Source organism: Phocoena sinus, chromosome 15, assembly GCF_008692025.1.
Source record: "Phocoena sinus isolate mPhoSin1 chromosome 15, mPhoSin1.pri, whole genome shotgun sequence".
NCBI lineage: Eukaryota > Metazoa > Chordata > Mammalia > Artiodactyla > Phocoenidae > Phocoena > Phocoena sinus.
Window position 1 is genome coordinate 30,821,290 of NC_045777.1, and position 18,898 is coordinate 30,840,187.

Below are 18,898 nucleotides of genomic sequence, written 5' to 3' on the forward strand. Positions count from 1 at the left end.
CTTAGGAGAGTCTTCTAATTATTCCAGTGAGATGACTTGGTGTCAGATCATAGAGTTATTCAGGGTAGAAGTTAGCTATAAAGTAGAATCCATTTTGTGCCACATGTGGTTTCTACTGAGATATTTTCACTGAAGATTTTGGTTCGTTGCTAGAGCGGTACCTAATCCCCTTCCTTCCCCCTGTTGTTGGGGATGGAAGGATCCTCTTGGAGGAAGGAGGGTGAGGCAGTGTTCTGGCTCTCTTCCTTGCCCCTATAAGAGCCTATTGTTGCCATCAGGACACGCCACCTTTGAGCTGGGAGCCACGTGGATCCATGGCTCCCACGGGAATCCCATCTATCATCTAGCAGAAGCCAATGGCCTTCTGGAAGAGACAACTGATGGGGAGCGCAGTGTGGGCCGCATCAGCCTCTACTCCAAGAATGGCGTGGCCTGCTACCTCACCAACCATGGCTGCAGGATCCCCAAGGATGTGGTTGAGGAATTCAGTGATTTATACAACGAGGTGAGGTATTAGGGGGATAGTTGGGCACAAGGGTTTGTGGGGCAGGGAGCGCCCTGGCAGTGTGTGTGTGTGTGTGTGTGTGTGTGCGTGTGCGTGTGCGTGTGTGTGTGTATGTATCAGACTTGAGGGGGCTGGGCGACCTGCTGGGGTCTTCTACGATCCTGGTCATGTCTGCACATTCTCTGGGCCCTGCATTTGGAAAATCAGGACAATTTGAGGGTAGAATGAAGACAATGAGTGGAGCAGTACTAGGTAAGAGATTATTGATACTCATGATTAAATATTTCCCCATAAAGTCCTTAAACATCTTTTATTAGATTTATTACTAGGTAAGTGGGTATGATTATTGTTGTTATTGCTCTTGGATACTCTTTTAAATGGTAATTTTAAAATACTTTATTTTCTGATTGTTCCCCGTGTATAGAATTATAACTGCATCTTTTTTTTTTAATTGAAGTGTAGTTGATTTACAGTATTATATTAGTTTCAGGTGTGCAGCATAGTGATTCAACATTTTTATACATTATACTCCATTTAAAGTTATTACAAAATAATGGTTATATTTCCCTGCTGTGTGCAATATATCCGTGTTGCTTATTTATTTTATGCATAGTAGTTTGTATCTCTTAATCCCATATCCCTGTCTTGCCCCTCCCCCCTTCCTTCTCTCCACTGGTAACCACTAGTTTGTTCTCTATATCTGAGTCTATTTCTGTTTTGTTCTGTTCATTCGTTTTATTGTTTAGATTCCACCTATCAGTGATAACATAGAGTATTTCTCTTTCTCTGTCTCACTTATTTCACTAAACCTCTAGGTCCATTCATGTTGTTGCAAATGGTAGATTTTCTTTCTTTTTTATAGCTGACTAAAATTCCATTGTGTGTGTGTATATACATTATATATATATAATATATATAACTATATAACTATATATTTTATATCTGTCTACCTATCTAACATCTTCTTTATCCATTCATCTGTTGATGGGCACTTAGGCTGCTCCCATAGCTTTGCTATTGTAAACAATGTTGCAGTGAACTTTGGGGTATAAGTATCTCTTCAAATTAGTGTTTTCTTTTTCTGTGGATATATACCCAGGAATGGAATTGCTGGGTTATATGGTAGTTATATTTTTAATTTTTTGAGGAACATCCATACTGTTTTCCACAGTGGCTGCACCAATTTACATTCCCAGCAACAGTGCACAAGAGTTCCCTTTTCTCCACATCCTCACCAACATTTATTATTTGTGTTCTTTTTGATGATAGCTGTTCTGACAGGTGTGAGCTGATATCTTATTGTCATTTTAATTTGCATTTCTCTGATGATTAGCTCGTTGAGCATCTTTTCATGTGCCTGTTGGCCATCTGTATAACTTCTTTGGAAAAATGTCTATTCAGATCTTCTGCCCATTTTTTAATCGAGTTGATAGCTTTTTTGATATTGAGTTGTATGAGCTGTTTATATATTTTGGATATTTACCCCTTATTGGTCATATCATTGGCAAATACTTTCTTCCATTCGGTAGGCTGGCTTTTTGTTTTGTTAGTGGTTTCCTTTGCTGTGCAAAAACTTTTAGGTTAAATTAAATTAAATTTGTTTTTGCTTTTGTTTCTTTTGCCTTAGGAGACTGATTAAAAAAATATTGCTACAATTTATGTCAAAGAGTGTTCTGCTTATGCTCTTCTAGGAGTTTCATTGTTTCCATTGTTACGTTTAGGTCTTTAATCCATTTTGAGTTTAGTTTTGTATATGGTGTGAGAAAGTGTTCTAATTTCACTCTTTCACATGTGGCTGTTCAGTTTTCCCAACGCCACTTATTGAAGAGACTGTCTTTTTTCCATGTATATTCTGCCTCCTTTATCAAAAATTAATTGTGTGTGGGTTTATTTCTGGGCTCTCTGTTCTGTTCCATTGATCTATGTGTCTCTTTTTATGCCAGTACCATGCTGTTTTGATTGCTGTAGCTTTGTAGTCTGAAGTCAGGGAGTGTGATACCTCCAGTTTGTTCTTTTTTCTCAGATTTCATTGACAATTTGGGATCTTTTGTGGTTCCATATAAATTTCTTTCTTTCTTTTTTTTTTTTTTTTTTTTTTTTTGCGGTACATGGGCCTCTCACTGTTGTGGCCTCTCCCGTTGTGGAGCACAGGCTCCGGACACGCAGGCTTAGCGGCCATGGCTCACGCGCCTAGCCGCTCCGTGGCATGTGGGATCTTCCTGGACCGGGGCACGAACCTGTGTCCCCTGCATCGGCAGGTGGACTCTCAACCACTGCGCCACCAGGGAAGCCCTCCATATAAATTTTAAGATTATTTTTTCTAGTTATGTGCAAAATGTCATGGGTATTTATAACTGATTTTTAATTATTGATTTTAGCTACCTTGCTAAATTATTATTTTAACTCTAATACTATATCTATTAATATACCACATTAATTTATGTTCTAATGGTATTTTGGAATTTTATGTGTATAATCCTATATACCAAAAGAATGAGAATTTTGCTTTTTCCTTTCTAATCCTCAGACCAGCGTTGTCCAATAGAATTTTCCACGATAATGAAGATGTTTTAGACATCTATCCAGTTTGGCAGTCACTAGCCACATGTGGCCTTTGAGCTCTTGAAATGTAGCTAGTAATACTGAGAAACTAAATGCTTAATTTAATTTTAAATTGCTATAGAGATCTAGTGGCTATTGTATTGGACAGCATAACTTAAAACTATTAATTTTTTTTCTTGCCTTACTGCACTGTCAATCTCCAGTACAGTGTTGGATAGAAATATCAATGACACACATCCTTGTCTTATTCAGGTTTTTAAAAAGAATGTTAATATTTTTAGTAACTTTCAGTGGTGCTGTGAACTGCAAAGAACAAGCAAGGTAACATGTAGATCTTGCCTTCTGATAGCTTGTCATTTATAGTGTAATGACCCTTCACTTCAGGTCAGTAAATTGGTCAACAGCCACCTATTGTACATTTTCTATGTCTTTTGGGCATGGGAAAGGAGAAATGACTCTTGCTTTGGGGTTATCCCTGCTCAATGGAGGGCAGGCACACTCACTGTCTTATGTGTGTGCACCCACATAGTATGTTATGTACAATCCTATAGTGTTGTGTGTTCTCACTTCTAATATTATTATTAAGCAGGTAAGAATTAGTATTCTTCAAAGTAGACCTTCTTGTTCTACTGGGAATCAGTCACGTCCTGATTCCCATGTTATTATGAGTGCTTCAAGCCTGGATGCCTCTTGAGAATGACTTTCAGGGTCCATGACTTACTTGTTCTTTTAAATGTCCCTCAAAGTAGATCATCATCAACTTCTGCTTGTGGGTTTGATTTTTGAAAGCCAAGAGTGTGAGTCATGGAAAGTAGGATGGATAAAGGTGGGTTATCACTCTGGGTGGTGCTGCTTTGGGTCAGAAGGAAGAGGTGTTAATGAAGTCAAAAGAGAAGTCAAAAGAGAGATTTCCTTATGTAGCTGTTAGACAGTGCTGGAGGCCATTCTGAAGAGGTGTGCTCTAAGAATGTGAAGCCTTGCCTGAGGGTGGTTTCATAATAAATATGTAGCCTCCCTCCCAAGGTGATGACTTTGAAGGGTTACTCATTTGAATGTGTTATATTTGTTAACAAATAAATGAGTTTGTTCAGTAGTTATCATATAGAGCTTAATCTCTGTAGCAAGATTACCTTGATACAAATATTGGGTTGGCTAAACAGTTCATTCGTTTTTTTCCATAAGATGGCTCTAGTAGTACTTTGTTGTCTTTAAATTCATTCAAAACAATTTTGTTAGATCGTATTGTGACAGCTGTCATATCAGCGTGCATTTAAAAATAACTTATCAAAATTGGTGAATTTTTATGTAGCCATTTTAATATTGAAGATGGAAGAAAAATAGCAACATTTTCAGCATATTATGCTTTATTATTTCAAGAAAGGTGAAAATGCAACTGAAACGCAAAAAAAGATGTGCAGTGTATGGAAAAGGTGCTGTGACTGATCAAACGTGTCAAAAGTGGTTTGTGAAGTTTCCTGCTGGAGATTTCTTGCTGGACAATGCTCCATGGTCGGGTAGACGAGTTGAAGCAGATAGCGATCAAATCGAGACATTAACTGAGTGTGATCAACGTTATACCACGCGGGAGATAGCCGACATACTCAAAATATCCAAATCAAGCGGTGAAAATCGTTTGCACCAGCTTGGTTATGTGAATCGCTTTGATGTTTGGGTTCCACAAAAGTTAAGCGAAAAAACCTTCTTGACTGTATTTCTGCATGTGATTCTGTACTTAAACATAATGAAAATGGTCCGTTTTTAAAACAAATTGTGATGGGCAATGAAAAGTGGATATTGTACAATAATGTGGAATGGAAGAGATGGTGGGGCAAGCAAAATGAACCACCACCAACTACACCAAAGGCCGATCTTCATCCAAAGAAGATGATGTTGTGTATATGGTGGGATTGGAAGGGAGCCCTCTATTACGAGCTCCTTCTGGAAAAGCAAATGATTAATTCCAACAAGTACTGCTCCCAATTAGAAAGCAACAGTCGAGGAAAAGTGTCTGGAATTAGTCAACAGAAAATGCATAATCTTCCATCAGGGTAACGCAGGACCTCATGTTTCTTCAATGACCAGGCAAAAACTGTTACAGCTTGGCTGGGAAGTTCTGATTCATCCGCCGTATTCACCAGACATTGCAACTTTGGATTTCCATTTATTTCGGTCTTTACAAAATTCTCTTAATGGAAGAAATTTCAATTCCCTGGAAGACTGTAAAAGGCACCTGGAACAGTTCTTTGCTCAAAAAGGTAAAAAGTTTTGGGAAGATGGAATTGTGAAGGTGCCTGAAAAATGGCAGAAGGTAGTGGGACAAGATGGTGAATATGTTGCTCAATAAAGTTCTTGGTGAAATTGAAAAATGTGTCTTTTAGTTTTACTCAAAAACCGAAGGTACTGGGATTTCCCTGGTGGTGCAGTGGTTGGGAGTCCGCCTGCCAGTGCAGGGGACACGGGTTCAAGCCCTGGTCCGGGAAGATCCCACATGCCTTGGAGCAACTGGGCCTGTGCTCCACAACTACTGGGCCTGCGCTCTGGAGCCTGCGAGCCACAACTACTGAATCCCATGCGCCTAGAGCCTGTGCTCTGCAACAAGAGAGGCCACTGCAATGAGAAGCCCATGCGCCACAACGAAGACCCAATGCAGCTAAAGATAAATAAACTAACTTATAAAAAACAAAAAACAAAAAAAACCCGAAGGAACTTTTTGGCCAACCCAATACCAGTTCTACCATTTATTAGCTGTATAATCGTGAGCAAGTTATTGAGCCTCTCTGAGCCTTACTTTCCTCACCTGTAAAATGGACACAGTTATACCTACTTCATAGTGTTAGGACGGTTAAATGAGATCCCAATGAAAAGTGCTTAATGAGAATTGGGGTATTATTAGCTGTTACAGACCTGTCCCATTTCCCTTGCATCACATTGGGAAGATGTCATTTAACCCAGGACAGGAGACTGAACATGACAAATGCATGTTCAGTTAAGGCTGTCCTAGTCAGTGGTTGACACAAAGAATCACATAGATGGACTAAATTTGTTTGTCCTCAGTTGGGCATTTTGGTCTTTAGTTAACATAAGCTGACTAGCTACTGTGTTGCTTATCACTGAAGGGAAAAACCCGGGGTAGGGAGGAGGCAAGTTGAAAGCCTGACTCCTTGGCAGTGGAACTGGGTGAGGAATTTGCTGAGGACTCCAGTTAAGACCAAACGCCCAGCATCTTGTGACTGTAGGGAGAAGAAAAAGGGATAATTTAAGTCATTTTCTTCTTTATATTCAGAGACATGTTTAATTCATGTTTCTATCTTATGTGGAGGCTTTTCCCTTGAGTGGAGTGGTGGGGGGTGGGCCATGCCACCTTCCTTCCTCTACTCAGCAGCCCCAGGGCCGGGCTGCAGGGCAGACATACTCCTATGAATGTGTGGTGACCAAATTCAGACTCACTTTAGGAGGGGAAACACGCCATTAATCAGCATCAGCCACAGATGTTTGGCCAAGGAGCCCAAACTTACCAGTGTCCTGGGAGGTGGGAGGGAGAGTGGGTATGTGATCATGCTCACAACCCTTCAGTGATGCCAGGGTCTTTTTTTTTAATACATTTATTTATTTTTGGCTGCATTGGGTCCTCGTTGTTGCTCACGGGCTTTTCTCTAGTTGCGGTGAGCCGGGACTATTCTTCCTTGCCGTGCGCGGGTTTCTCATTGTGGTGGCTTCTCTTGTGGCAGAGCATGGGCTCCAGGCGCGCAGGCTTCAGTAGCTGCGGCACGCGGGCTTCAGTAGTTGCAGCGTGCAGGTTCAGTAGTTGTGGCTCATGGGCTTAATTGCTCCGCTGCATGTGGGATATTCCTGGGCCAGGGCTTGAACCCATGTCCCCTGCATTGGCAGGTGGATTTTTAACCATTGCGCCACCAGGGAAGTCTGCCAGGGTCTTAGATAAAGTCCAGGGTCCTTGACATGACTGTTAGTTCTTCGTGCCCTGGCCCCTGCCTGCCTTTCCAAAGTCCTCTCTTGCAACTGTCTTTCTGCTCACTGCCCACTTCAGCAAGACAGAGCCACTTTGCATCTTACACTCTCCCTCTCCCCTGTCTTTGAATATGCTGTTCCTTCTGCCTGAAATACTTTCCCTCTCCTTTCCACTGTCTACTTGGCTATCTCCTGACTGTCCAAGGTTTTCTGAGCTGATCTCACAACCCCTGGGTTCTTTCTTGTCACAGCACATCATATAGAAACAGCCCAGTTATGATATCTCTCCAGCTTGAGTGAGGACAGGAGCTTGGTTCCATGTCCGTCTTCCTCAACATTACAACTTGTGTTGGGCACATAGCCCAGTAAATGTTTGTTGAGTGAGTGTTGGGGCTCAGACCTTGACCTTTGGGGATCCCAGCCTGACCCAGGACTGGCTTACTTTCCTCAGGGAGACCTGCCTAGTGTTTGGTGGGAGTTATGTATCAGGCAGGCAGGGAAGGCAATAGGCCCCCACTCCAAGGAACTGTTCATTGCTTTTTGTTGATGAAGTGTGGTCTGGAGTTCTTGCCAAAATATGCCCGTGAAATGTACTTCCATTCCTTGGTGCACTGGGGCCTCCTTCCTCTCCACATGCCCTGCCCCAACATGGCCATCTTCCTTAAATGCGTCTGGGTCCTGCAGTAAAGGGTACACTTTGTGTGGACCTGAGTATGATTGGGAGGGTCTCCAGAAAGATCAGATTTCAAGGCCCCTACTGCTCCCTCTCCCCCAAGACACTGGCCAGACCACAGCTCCAGACTGCCCTCCTGGGATAGGGTGAAGCAGATACACTTGAGCAGGAATGTCAGGGGAAGAATTTGTGCATTTGGTTCTTGGAAAAGGGAAATGTGTGTAGACCTGGGTTCTTCAGTGGGCAGTATGCTCAGCCATGTAGAGCGCATGTAGGGGCAGTACCTTCCCTACAGGCTGTATAGGCACCAGACATTTCACTTTGTTCTAAGCAGGGGCTGAGTAAGAGAGCCTCTGGGACCCACCCCACCTCCTGTGTGTGGAAGCAAGGAAGCTGACTGCCCAGGTTCAGCCCCAAACCTCGATTTTGTTGGTTCAGCCTCAGTGCAGCACTGAGCACGATGTTGATTTACCAAAGGAGAGGCCCCGTGGGCTTAGCACATCCGGGAACACCTTGGAGGTGGTGACTACTGAAGTGAAGCTCTTAGGTCTGAGATGGAGGTAGGATGAGTGAATGTGTTTTCAGTCTCCTGGGGTCTCTTTGTAGGTCTATAACTTGACCCAAGAGTTCTTCCGGCACGGTAAACCAGTCAATGCTGAGAGTCAGAACAGCGTGGGGGTGTTCACCCGAGAGGAGGTGCGCAACCGCATTAGGGACGACCCTGATGATCCAGAGGCCACCAAGCGCCTGAAGCTCGCCATGATCCAGCAGTACCTGAAGGTATCTTTGCCATCTCGGAGCTCTGTTGAGTACAAATGCCAGAGTGAGGAAGACTGACCCTGGGGAATCTGGGTCCGAGGAGGGCGGCACTGCCCTAAAGTCCTGCTCCTACCCCTGCCCAGCCTTGGCGGTCACCTGGCTCCCCTCTGGCTCTTCCCACAGGTGGAGAGCTGTGAGAGTAGCTCGCACAGCATGGACGAGGTGTCCCTGAGCGCCTTTGGGGAGTGGACTGAGATTCCCGGTGCCCACCACATCATCCCCTCGGGCTTCATGCGGGTTGTGGAGCTGCTGGCTGAGGGCATCCCGGCCCACATCATCCAGCTGGGGAAACCTGTCCGTTGTGTTCACTGGGACCAGGCCTCGTCCCACCCTTGGGGCCCTGAGATTGAGCCCCGGGGTGAGGGTAGCCATAATCATGACACTGGGGAGGGCAGCCAGGGTGGAGAGGAGCCCCAGGGGGAGAGGCAGGATGAGGATGAGCAGTGGCCGGTGGTGGTGGAGTGCGAGGACTGTGAGGTGATCCCGGCGGACCACGTGATTGTGACCGTGTCGCTGGGCGTGCTCAAGACGCAGCATGCCAGCTTCTTCCGGCCAGGCCTGCCCGCTGAGAAGGTGGCTGCCATCCACCGACTGGGCATCGGCACCACCGACAAGATCTTTCTAGAATTCGAGGAGCCCTTCTGGGGCCCCGAGTGCAACAGCCTACAGTTTGTGTGGGAGGACGAGGCGGAGAGCCACACGCTCACTTACCCACCCGAGCTCTGGTACCGCAAGATCTGTGGCTTTGATGTCCTCTACCCGCCTGAGCGCTACGGCCACGTGCTGAGTGGCTGGATCTGTGGGGAGGAGGCCCTTGTCATGGAGAAGTGTGATGACGAGGCAGTGGCCGAGATCTGCACAGAGATGCTGCGGCAGTTCACAGGTGCGTCCCTGTCCCTGTCCCGCTGCCTGCTCCATGGGCCTCGCTGCGTCTGCCCTCCTCCGCTAGACCCTCTGGGTCTCCTGAACTGTGTGCTAGCATCCTCATCCCTAGGTCGTGACACTGAGGTGGTGTGCCCACTGGGAGAGATGCGGTAGGGCACTGCGTCTTGGCCTTGGCCTCCTAAATTGCAGGCTCTCCCCCCGTTTGGAACTTGAGACACTCAAAACCACAGGCTCTGTATTTCTTCTCTGTTTCTAAGGGCTGTTGGTGAAAAACTCAGATTTCACCGCAAAACTTCAGATTGCCGATTTCCTACTCATGTTGTCTTGCTAAGAGACGGATTTGTGGTTTTTTCTGTCTGATTTTTAGTTGAACATCTTTCCTCCACTATCCCAGAAGAGCCTCACAAGAACCCCTGAAATTGGAAGGGGGAACATTATTATCTGGAATGTTTTTCAGATAGGAAAATTAAGGTCCACAGAGAGGAGGTATTTTGCTGGGGGTCACAATGAGGCGTTGAGGGGTACACAGCTTGAACCCCAGCCTCCATCCCTCCCTCCTCCATACTCCATGTTTATCCGTAGCAGCCTGGCCTTCCTGGAGCCCTAGAGGTAGAGTGGGAGTTGTCTTCTCAGGGGTGTCTTCTGTGTGCAGCCATTTCATATTCTCCCCTGCCTTGGCTCTTCTCACTACCCAACAGGGAACCCCAACATTCCAAAGCCTCGGCGAATTCTGCGCTCAGCCTGGGGCAGCAACCCCTACTTCCGGGGATCCTATTCATATACACAGGTGGGCTCGAGTGGGGCAGATGTGGAGAAGCTGGCCAAGCCCCTGCCATACACGGAGAGCTCCAAGACAGCGGTGAGTGTGGGTGTGCTGGGTATGTGAGGGAGGGGGTGCAGAGTGAGGGGATCTGTGAGGGGTGCGGTGGGCATTTTGTGTGTGTGTTTGGTCCAGGGGAGGAGTGGAAGGGTAGTATTCACTGAGGAGTGCCAAGGTAAGATAGATGGAGTAGCTCCCATAATGAAGGAGAAAACAGACAATGTGCACTCAACATCTGGAAGAACAGAGTCAAACTGAGATGTGTTAAACTCTTTCCTGAGGTTATAAAAACTGAGCCATTTAACGCTGTGCTGTCCAATATGGTAGCCATTAGCTTTAAAGTAATAAATCCAACATTTTGTTCGTCAGTTGCACTAGCCACATTTCAAGTTTGAGAGCCACGTGTCACTCATGGTTACAATGTTAGAGTGTGTCACTATAGAGCATCTCTGTCATCGTGGAAAGTTCTTTTGGACAGCACTGACCGAGTATGTTTTGTTTATTTTCCCCAATATGTTTTAGAAAATAAAATTGAGAATACTGACCCTCCCCCAAATTACATCAACTATGTAATAATATACACAGAAAAATAATAAATTGGAAAGAAATTATCTCTATATATTTCTGTTCCCATGAAGTAAATTTTGAGTTTTCCCCACCAAGCACACACATACAATAAATGTTAAAACCCCAACAGAATTATATTTAAAATAATTCTTTGGTGTAATTGGTGAAGAAGATTGTAGTCAACCAACATGTGTTGTGCCTGCCCTGGCTGTGCTCAGGGAGAGAGAGGAGAAGGCCTTCACTGCTGCTACAGCCATCCTCCTGAAAAGCACACCTTTTCTTGTCACCTGCATCAGTTAGGACTAGTGCATATAACAAAAAGCAAAACAAAACAAACTGTGGTTTAAACAAGATGGAACTTTACTTAGGTCACATAAAAGGAAATCCGGAGGTACGTGTCAGGGCCCAGCATCAGTAGCACCTGGCTCCATCTTCCAGGCCACCTTGTGGTCCAAGAGGTCTGTGGAGGCTGCTGCTCTTGCTCTCATATCTGTGACAGGCTGATGGGTAAAAGAAGGGAACCCCTGGGCTGAGTCGGTGTTTCGAAGCAACAGTGCACTTGAAGTTGATTGGCTAGAACTTAGTCACATGACTCCACCAGCAGCTAGTGGGATACTAGGTTGGGATACATCTTTTTTTTTTTTTTTCCTGGATGGCAATGGACCCAGTTAAAAGACAGGATTTTTGTTACTGAGGAGAAAGAGAATGGATGTGGGAGTAGGGAGCTTGCCCTCTGCCACAATATGTGCCCCCTTTTCAGCTTAACCACCTCTGTGGGCTCTTTGTTGGTGGGTTAAAACCTCACTACTCAAGGTGGGTGGTCCATGGACAAGCAGCACTGGCATCATGTAGGAGCATGTTAGATGTGCAGACTCTCAGCCCACCCCAGACCTGATGAATTAAAAACTGCATCCTACCAAGGTCCCCAGCTGGTACCTTTGCACATTCAGTTTGAGATGTACTGGAGTAAAATCCAGACTCAAGCTTGGAATGCAAGCATTAGTTCTGTGCTTGGACCCCACCTAAACAGCTTCCTTTCTTAAGGTTAAGCCCTGGCTATACCAAAATTCTCACTGTCTCCTAGACCAGGCCTGTTTTGGTGCATTTTTGCCCCCATTTTTCCTTCTTCCTGAAACATCCTTTGCCTGTTTATTTATCCAGCATCTTCCGAGAAGAAGCCCAAAGGTCCTGTCCTCTGGGAAGCTTTGTGTGATCTCCCTGACAGTGGGCCTCTTTCCTGGGCTCTCAGCACCTCGCCCAAACACCCATCACGTCACGTATGACGCCATTTAGTAATTGGGTTTCGTGTCTGGCTTCCCCACCAGCAAGGAAGCTCCTCAAAGCAGCTGCCTGGTCACCTTTTATCTTCCAAGTGCCCAGAACAGTCCCTGGAACCTAATAGAGGCTCCATAAAGGTTTGTTAAATTACTGCCTAACTTTATTGAGTGCTTATATTCTTTCAGGTTCTGAGTCCTTTAGATACATTATTTCACTTAATTCTTACACCCACTCTCAGAAGTAGAGGGTATAAACCCATTTTGGAGATGAGAAAATCAAAGCTTAGGGAGGTTAAATCATTCCCTGAGTTCACTAGTAAGAGGCACAGTGAGTCTCTGAAATTGTAGAGACAGGACTCATGAAAGCCTCAGAGCAGAAAGGACTGAGGCCTGGATGTTTGGGGAAGAAGCAGGGGAAGATGGGGATGGGCAACTCCTCATCCTGTGGAAATAGTACCTGCATCTCAGATGCCTGCTTATTCCTCTCTGACTTGTAGTATGGATGGGTGGTTCTGGGGCAGACAGATAGCCTTTCTTGCTCCTCCACCTTCACTTCCCTGTCCCCCTGCCCAGCCCATGCAGGTGCTGTTCTCAGGTGAGGCCACCCACCGCAAGTACTATTCCACCACCCATGGTGCTCTGCTCTCTGGCCAGCGGGAGGCTGCCCGTCTCATTGAGATGTACCGAGACCTCTTCCAGCAGGGGACCTGAGGGCCTCCTCGCTGCCAAGCGTGTTCCTTAAAGAACCACTAACTTGTGACATTCAGCCCTGCCCCTTGCTGTTGTGTACTCCTCATTTCCTAATCCTCTGGAGAATGGATTTGTATCTTTTGTAGAGCTAGACATCTAAATGGCTTCAGACCTGGCCCTGTAGCTTTTCCTTTTCTCCTTGCTGGGTGGTGACCAGGGTGGGGTCTGTTGATTTACCTCTGTGCTCTGACCTCTGACCTCCCCATGCCTCCCCTCATCTCCGAACTTGTTATTGTAAGTGCCTTCAATACTCTGCATTTTGGGATAATAAAAGAGGCTTGCCCTTCCTGTGCTCCTCAGCTTCTCTCTTCCGTTTTTCTTAGCCTTGTGTGTATGTGTGTGTGTGTGTTTGTGTGTGTACGTGTGTGTATGTGTGTGTGTGTTTATCTGTCATATCCTCTTTGAGTGAAGGGATGGTGTGGGTGCTGTGGTCTGGCTATACCCCCAGAAAGGAAGGTGCCTGCCTTTAGTGGAAGGGGCATTCCCTCACCCCAGTCTGTTTGTGGTTGTTTCCTTTCCTGCCCGTGAGACCCCTCTGGAGTAAGGGCCCCTCACTGCCCAGCCTCAGCTCCTTCAGGACAGGCCTGGGTCTGCCTGTTGGCCATTTGCCAGACTTCTCAGAGCCTGATCGGGTAACATGGCCACATGGAGTGAAGGTGAGTTTTATGGGAGGGGACACCTGTTGTGGCTCCATGCCAAGCTCAGATGTGTTAATTATTAATCAGTGTCACCTGGCCACAGGGCCCTGGGTCTGGCCCTTGGCTTAGCTTCTGTTGACTTCTGGGAAGGTGGATAGTCCAGCCATTTTTTTGCTGAGTGAAAACACAGACACTCACATATACACCCCTTATATACCCACACACACATACATCACTCCCACACAGATACACTACCCCACACCCTTGCACCTATACGCAACTACACTTACACACATGCATAAAACCTTAAAGAACATTTAGTCATTTTCTTACTCCAGATTTCTAGTGACAGAGTTTGAATTCTATAGGGTGGAGGAGTTGGGTGGTGGAGGAAGTGATGAAAAGTCAGGTGCACCCCCTGGTCTAACTCTGTATGAACTTAGGTTGGGTCCACTCTTCAGAAGTATAGGGCAGTGCCCTTGATATGACTCTACATCCTTTTCCCCTTCACCTCAGGCTGTGATGGACATGTCTAACACATAGATATTCCTCTGCACGCCTCCCTGCACCTGCCTGCACATCCCTACATGCACACCCTCCTACATGCATATACACCCCTACACACACACATACATGGACATATCTAATAGGCATCCTTGCTTTGCCAGGGTTGACCCACCAGACATCCCTCATGGAGTTTATGTCAGGGATTCATGTTCACCTGATGCATAACTTGAAAAACTGTAAGTATATATTTAAAAAATTTTTTTGAATAGAGGATCTATCAATGTAGTTAAAGCTCTAAAGTCATAAAAGGATACACTGAACAACCTCCTCCCACGCCTGTCCCCAATACCATTGCCACTTCCAATGGCCGCATGTTATTAGTATCTTGTGTATCCGTTTTTAGATATGTCACTGTAAATGTATACTGTTCTCTCTCCTTTTTATGCTAAAGTGACAAAGTATTCATCCTGTTCTGCATTTTGCTTGTTTTAGTTAACATAATATATCTTGGAGCTATTTCCATAACAATACTTAAATGGACAAGTGATCCAGTCTTGGACCCTCCCCATGTCCTGGATTTTCCCCACCAACTGTGCTAGGGAAAGTGGTGACAGAAGTGGCCCATCACATAAGTATGGGGGATGAAAGTAATACTTAGAGTCTCTGGATCACAGGTGTAGGAATTTTGAAGAACTCTATGAGGGTGAAGGGCTGGAAATGTTTATTTGGTGATTGCATGTTGGGGAGCTTCAGGTGTGCCCAAGTCAGGAGGGTAGTCATAAGTGCTGGAGGTAGAGTCTCTTTATTTGACATGGATGCCAGCTCAGGCTGGGGAGGGTGATTTATCCCATCAGGGAAGCAAAACCTCCAGAGAGTTAAGTAATGCAAGTAATGTGCCTAAGATCACTCAGGTAGGTGGTGATGCTGTGACTTGATCCAAGGTCTGTTTGGTGCCACAGTGCAGGCTTATTCTAGTTATTATGTGATAAAAAGAAGAGGCTGGTGCCATCGAAAAAAAATCTTAGGCCATTACCAGACAGAGTGGAACTGGGTACAGCCACACTGGGAGACTGTGGTGGCAGATTCTACTAAAGCAGGCCATGTGCCTGCCAGCATTTCCACTCCTGGGTATATACCGAAGAGAAATGAGTGCATATGCCCACCAGAAATATGTACCAGAGACTGGATGTACCAGGGACACAGGATGAGTTCCTTGCTGTGATTAGGTTCCTGAAACAGCCGTGGCATTGATTGAAACTCAAATGACTCTTAGTGGTGTCTAATATGGCATGCTCAGGCCAACACCTGTGCCTATGCCGGCTATACAATTTCTGTCACCTGTGGGAGGTCACTTGAGAGGAAAGTTCTTTCCTGGCACTGGATTCTATGTAGAATTTGTTGCATGGTTTCTTGTGCTGTGGGCATTAGTGAATCCATGGGCAAGGTGTTCAGTTGTGGCTTTGTGGAAGCCTCAGAAATGTTCCTTCAGGGGGCCTGGGTTACTTGGCAAATACTGTCTCTTTCCACTGTTGCTGCTCTGGAATAGGTGAGGAATATTAGCTCCCCCTTCATGGGAGCCACTTGGAATGTCTGCCCTACCTACAAACAAAGGTAGGAGTGAAGTGCCTTTGGTTTGAGTCACTCTGCATTTGCTCGGGGCTGTCAGGATGAGCCCACAGGTGATCCCAAGGTGCAGAGTGAGGTGGGCTGCTGGTTCAGTTCTAGAGAACTGCCTGTCTAATTAATGGTCTGCCAAACATAATGGTATATTCACATGAAAGCCGTGTTTTCTCATAATGACCAGCTGGTGTCCCTTCTTCCATGCTTGGCCCTTTCAGCCTGTTCTCCACACAGCAGCCAGTGTGATCCTTTAAACTATATGAATCCAGTTATGTGCTTCCCTGGTTTCCAGTGATTCCCATCATACTGAGCATAAAAGGTGATTTCCAATGTCCTGTGTGATCTGTTCTGTGGCCCCCACTTCCTTCCGTGGCCCCCTTCTTTTGGCCCTAGCTGTCCCCTTTATCTGGAATGCTTGCCCCCAGGTAGTGCAAGTCTCTTTCCCTCACTGCATTCAGTTCTCTAATCAGCTGTCACTTCTCTAGGAAAACTTCCCTAAGCACCCCGTTTCACAGCACTCCCAGCACTCTTTGTCCCTCCCCTTGCCTGTTTCTTCATAGCCCTTCTCTTTCCATGATGTCATATTTTTTTTTGTTTATTTATTTGTCCATCTGTCCCCCCCACCCCTTCCCCAGGATGTAGGTTACATTGTCCAAAATAGTGCCTGGTATAGTGGGTTATCAATGAATATTTGCAGAATGAATGAACAAGTGAATGAAGAAGCTGAGCTGAATGGCGTCATCCCCCAGACCCACCATTGGTGCTGGCCAGCAGTCCTCGTGGGCTTCCCTTGTCAGCTCCCCTTCAACTCTGACACCTCCCCTCCCCCACCAACTGTCAGTAGGCACCATGGTCTCCTGCTTCACGGACAAAATAGAAGCCACCTGGAGGCAACTTCCTCGACAAATCTACAAACTGCTAGCCTTCACACCTGTCCTTTTAGACCAGGGGTCCCCAACCCCTGGGCCAAGGACTGGTACCGGTCCGCGGCCTGTTAGGAACCGGGCTGCATAGCAGGAGGTGAGCGAAGCTTCGTCTGCCGCTCCCCATCGCTCCCCATTGTTTGCATTACCGCCTGAACCATCCCGCCCGCTCCCCTGGTTTGTGGAAAAATTGTCTTCCACGAAACTGGTCCATGGTGCCAAAAATGTTGGGGACTGCTCTTTTAGACCTTTCCCAGGCACGATGGAAGTGTGTGACCCATCACTTGTGCATCCCATGCCCCAAACTCAGGGACTTTGCTTGTCCTTTCCTATCCGCATTCTCTCCACTCCATGCTTGCCACCCACACTTCAGTGTCCTCACATCTTTCCCATCACCAACCCTCATCTTACTCCCACTTTTCCTTGCCTCTCTTTCTGCCAAGCATCACGTTAGCATTTCCTACACTTGCTCTCTCTGCATCCTTACTATCCTTACCCTAGCAGTGGTTGGTGGGGGTCCTCAGGCCGCAGAGGGAGACACAGGAAGGACTGGGCTGGCTCTCCTTTTCATGGCTGGGAGAGGTGAGGAGGACCTCTAGGTCTGCGGAAGCACAACCTCATGGGCTGAACCACATCCTTTGGCGCCATCTGCTGGCCATTTTGGAATGCAACCCTCTTGCTGCACAGGGAACATTTGTGTCCTGGATTCTGTGAGCTTTTCTGAATTAAAAAAAAAAAATTTCAATGAATCATAGAAAGTACCTTTAATTAATGCTGAATAAGTTAATAAAGTAAGATTTCCCCCCCCAATATTGGCCCCCAAGATATTTTCTTTTTTATTCATTCGTTCATTCACTATTTTGTTCATCCAGCAGACTTTTGTGTGCCAGCTTCTGTGCTAGAAATGTTTAATTATGCTTCAGTAAATAAGTTTATTAAGTAAATAAATAAGAAGTATGAACTTATTTTATTCCCCAAGTGAATCTGGACTGTATGATTTCAATTCTTTTAAGTTTGTTGAGGTTTGTTTTATAGCCCAGGATATGGTCTATCTTGGTGTATGATCTATGGTGCTTGCAAAGGATGTGTAGTGTGCTGTTGTTGGGTGGAGTGTTCTACAGATGTTGATCAGATCCTGCTGGCTGACAGTGTTGTTGATTTCCTCTATATCCTTGCTGATTTTCTGTCTAGTTCTATTGATTGTTGAGAGAATAGTTGAAGTGTCCAATTATAATTGTGTATTTCTTTATCCTTTCAACTCTATCAGTTTTTTTGTATTAATAGACTTTTTTAAGAACAGTTTTAGATGTACAGAAAAGGTGAGTATATAGACCCTACCTCCATTTTCCCTATTATTAACGTTTTACAGGACTTCCCTGGTTGTCCAGTGGCTAAGACTCCACGCTCCCAATCCGGGGGTCCCGGGTTCGATCCCTGGTCAGGGAACTAGATCCCACATACTGCAACTAAGAGTTTGCATGCTGCAACTAAAGACCCCGCATGCCACACTAAAGACCCTGCATGCCACAAGTGAAGACCCCACATACCGCAACTGAAGATTCTGCATGCCGCAACTAAAAGATCCCGCATGCCGCAACTAAAACAGATCTCACATGCTGCAACTAAAAGATCCTGCATGCCTCAACTAAAGATCCCACATACTGCACCTAAAAGATCCTGCATGCCACAACTAAAAGACCCCACATGCCGCAACTAAAAAAGATCTCGCATGCTGCAACTAAAAGATCCCCATGCCGCAACTGAAAAAGATCTTGCATGCTGCAGCTAAAAGATCCTGCATGCTGCAATGAAGATCCCATGTGCTGCAACTAGGACCTGGTGCAGCCAAATAAATAAATAAATAGATAGATAGATAGATAAAATATTTTTAAAAATCCAACTACAGAAAAAAATCTTACATTAATATGATGCATTTGTTATAATCAATGAACCAATATTGGTATATTATTACTAAATAAAGTCCACAGGTTAAATGAATAAACTAATGTCTTTTTCTGTTCCAGAATTCTATCCAGGATGCCACATTACATTTAGCCATCATGTTTCATTAAGTTCCTCTTGCTTGTGATGTTTTCTCAGACTCTCCTTGTCTTTGATGATCTTAACAGTTTTGAGGAGTATAGTCAGGCATATTGTAGGATGGACCTCTATTAGAATTTGTCTGATGTTTTTCTCATGACTAGACTGGGGTTATAGGTTTCTGGAGGAAAACCACAGAGTTAAAAGTGCCATTTTCATCTCATCACATGACCTTGATCACTTTGCTGAGATAGACTTTGTCAGGTTTCTGTACTGTAAGTTATTTCCACCCCTACCCCCACCACCACCCACCTCCCACCCTGCGCCATCGTACTGTCCTCTTTGG

At 45.5% G+C, this 18,898-nt stretch overlaps 1 protein-coding gene across 6 annotated transcripts in view; it reads left to right on the forward strand.

The window, feature by feature from the left end:
- Window positions 1–18,184, forward strand: part of SMOX (spermine oxidase) — a 43,958-nt gene extending 25,774 nt beyond the window's left edge. Inside the window, exons 3-8 of one of the 6 annotated variants that reach the window (XM_032606640.1) lie at window positions 279–505; window positions 8,313–8,486; window positions 8,649–9,408; window positions 10,109–10,269; window positions 12,123–12,212; window positions 12,648–13,144. In XM_032606640.1, coding sequence (XP_032462531.1) covers window positions 279–505; window positions 8,313–8,486; window positions 8,649–9,408; window positions 10,109–10,269; window positions 12,123–12,212; window positions 12,648–12,785 — 1,550 coding nt within the window. In that variant the 3' untranslated portion in view covers window positions 12,786–13,144. The other 5 variants (XM_032606645.1, XM_032606643.1, XM_032606641.1 and 2 more) reach the window with 5 other exon arrangements.
- The last annotated feature ends 714 nt before the right edge of the window (window positions 18,185–18,898 follow it).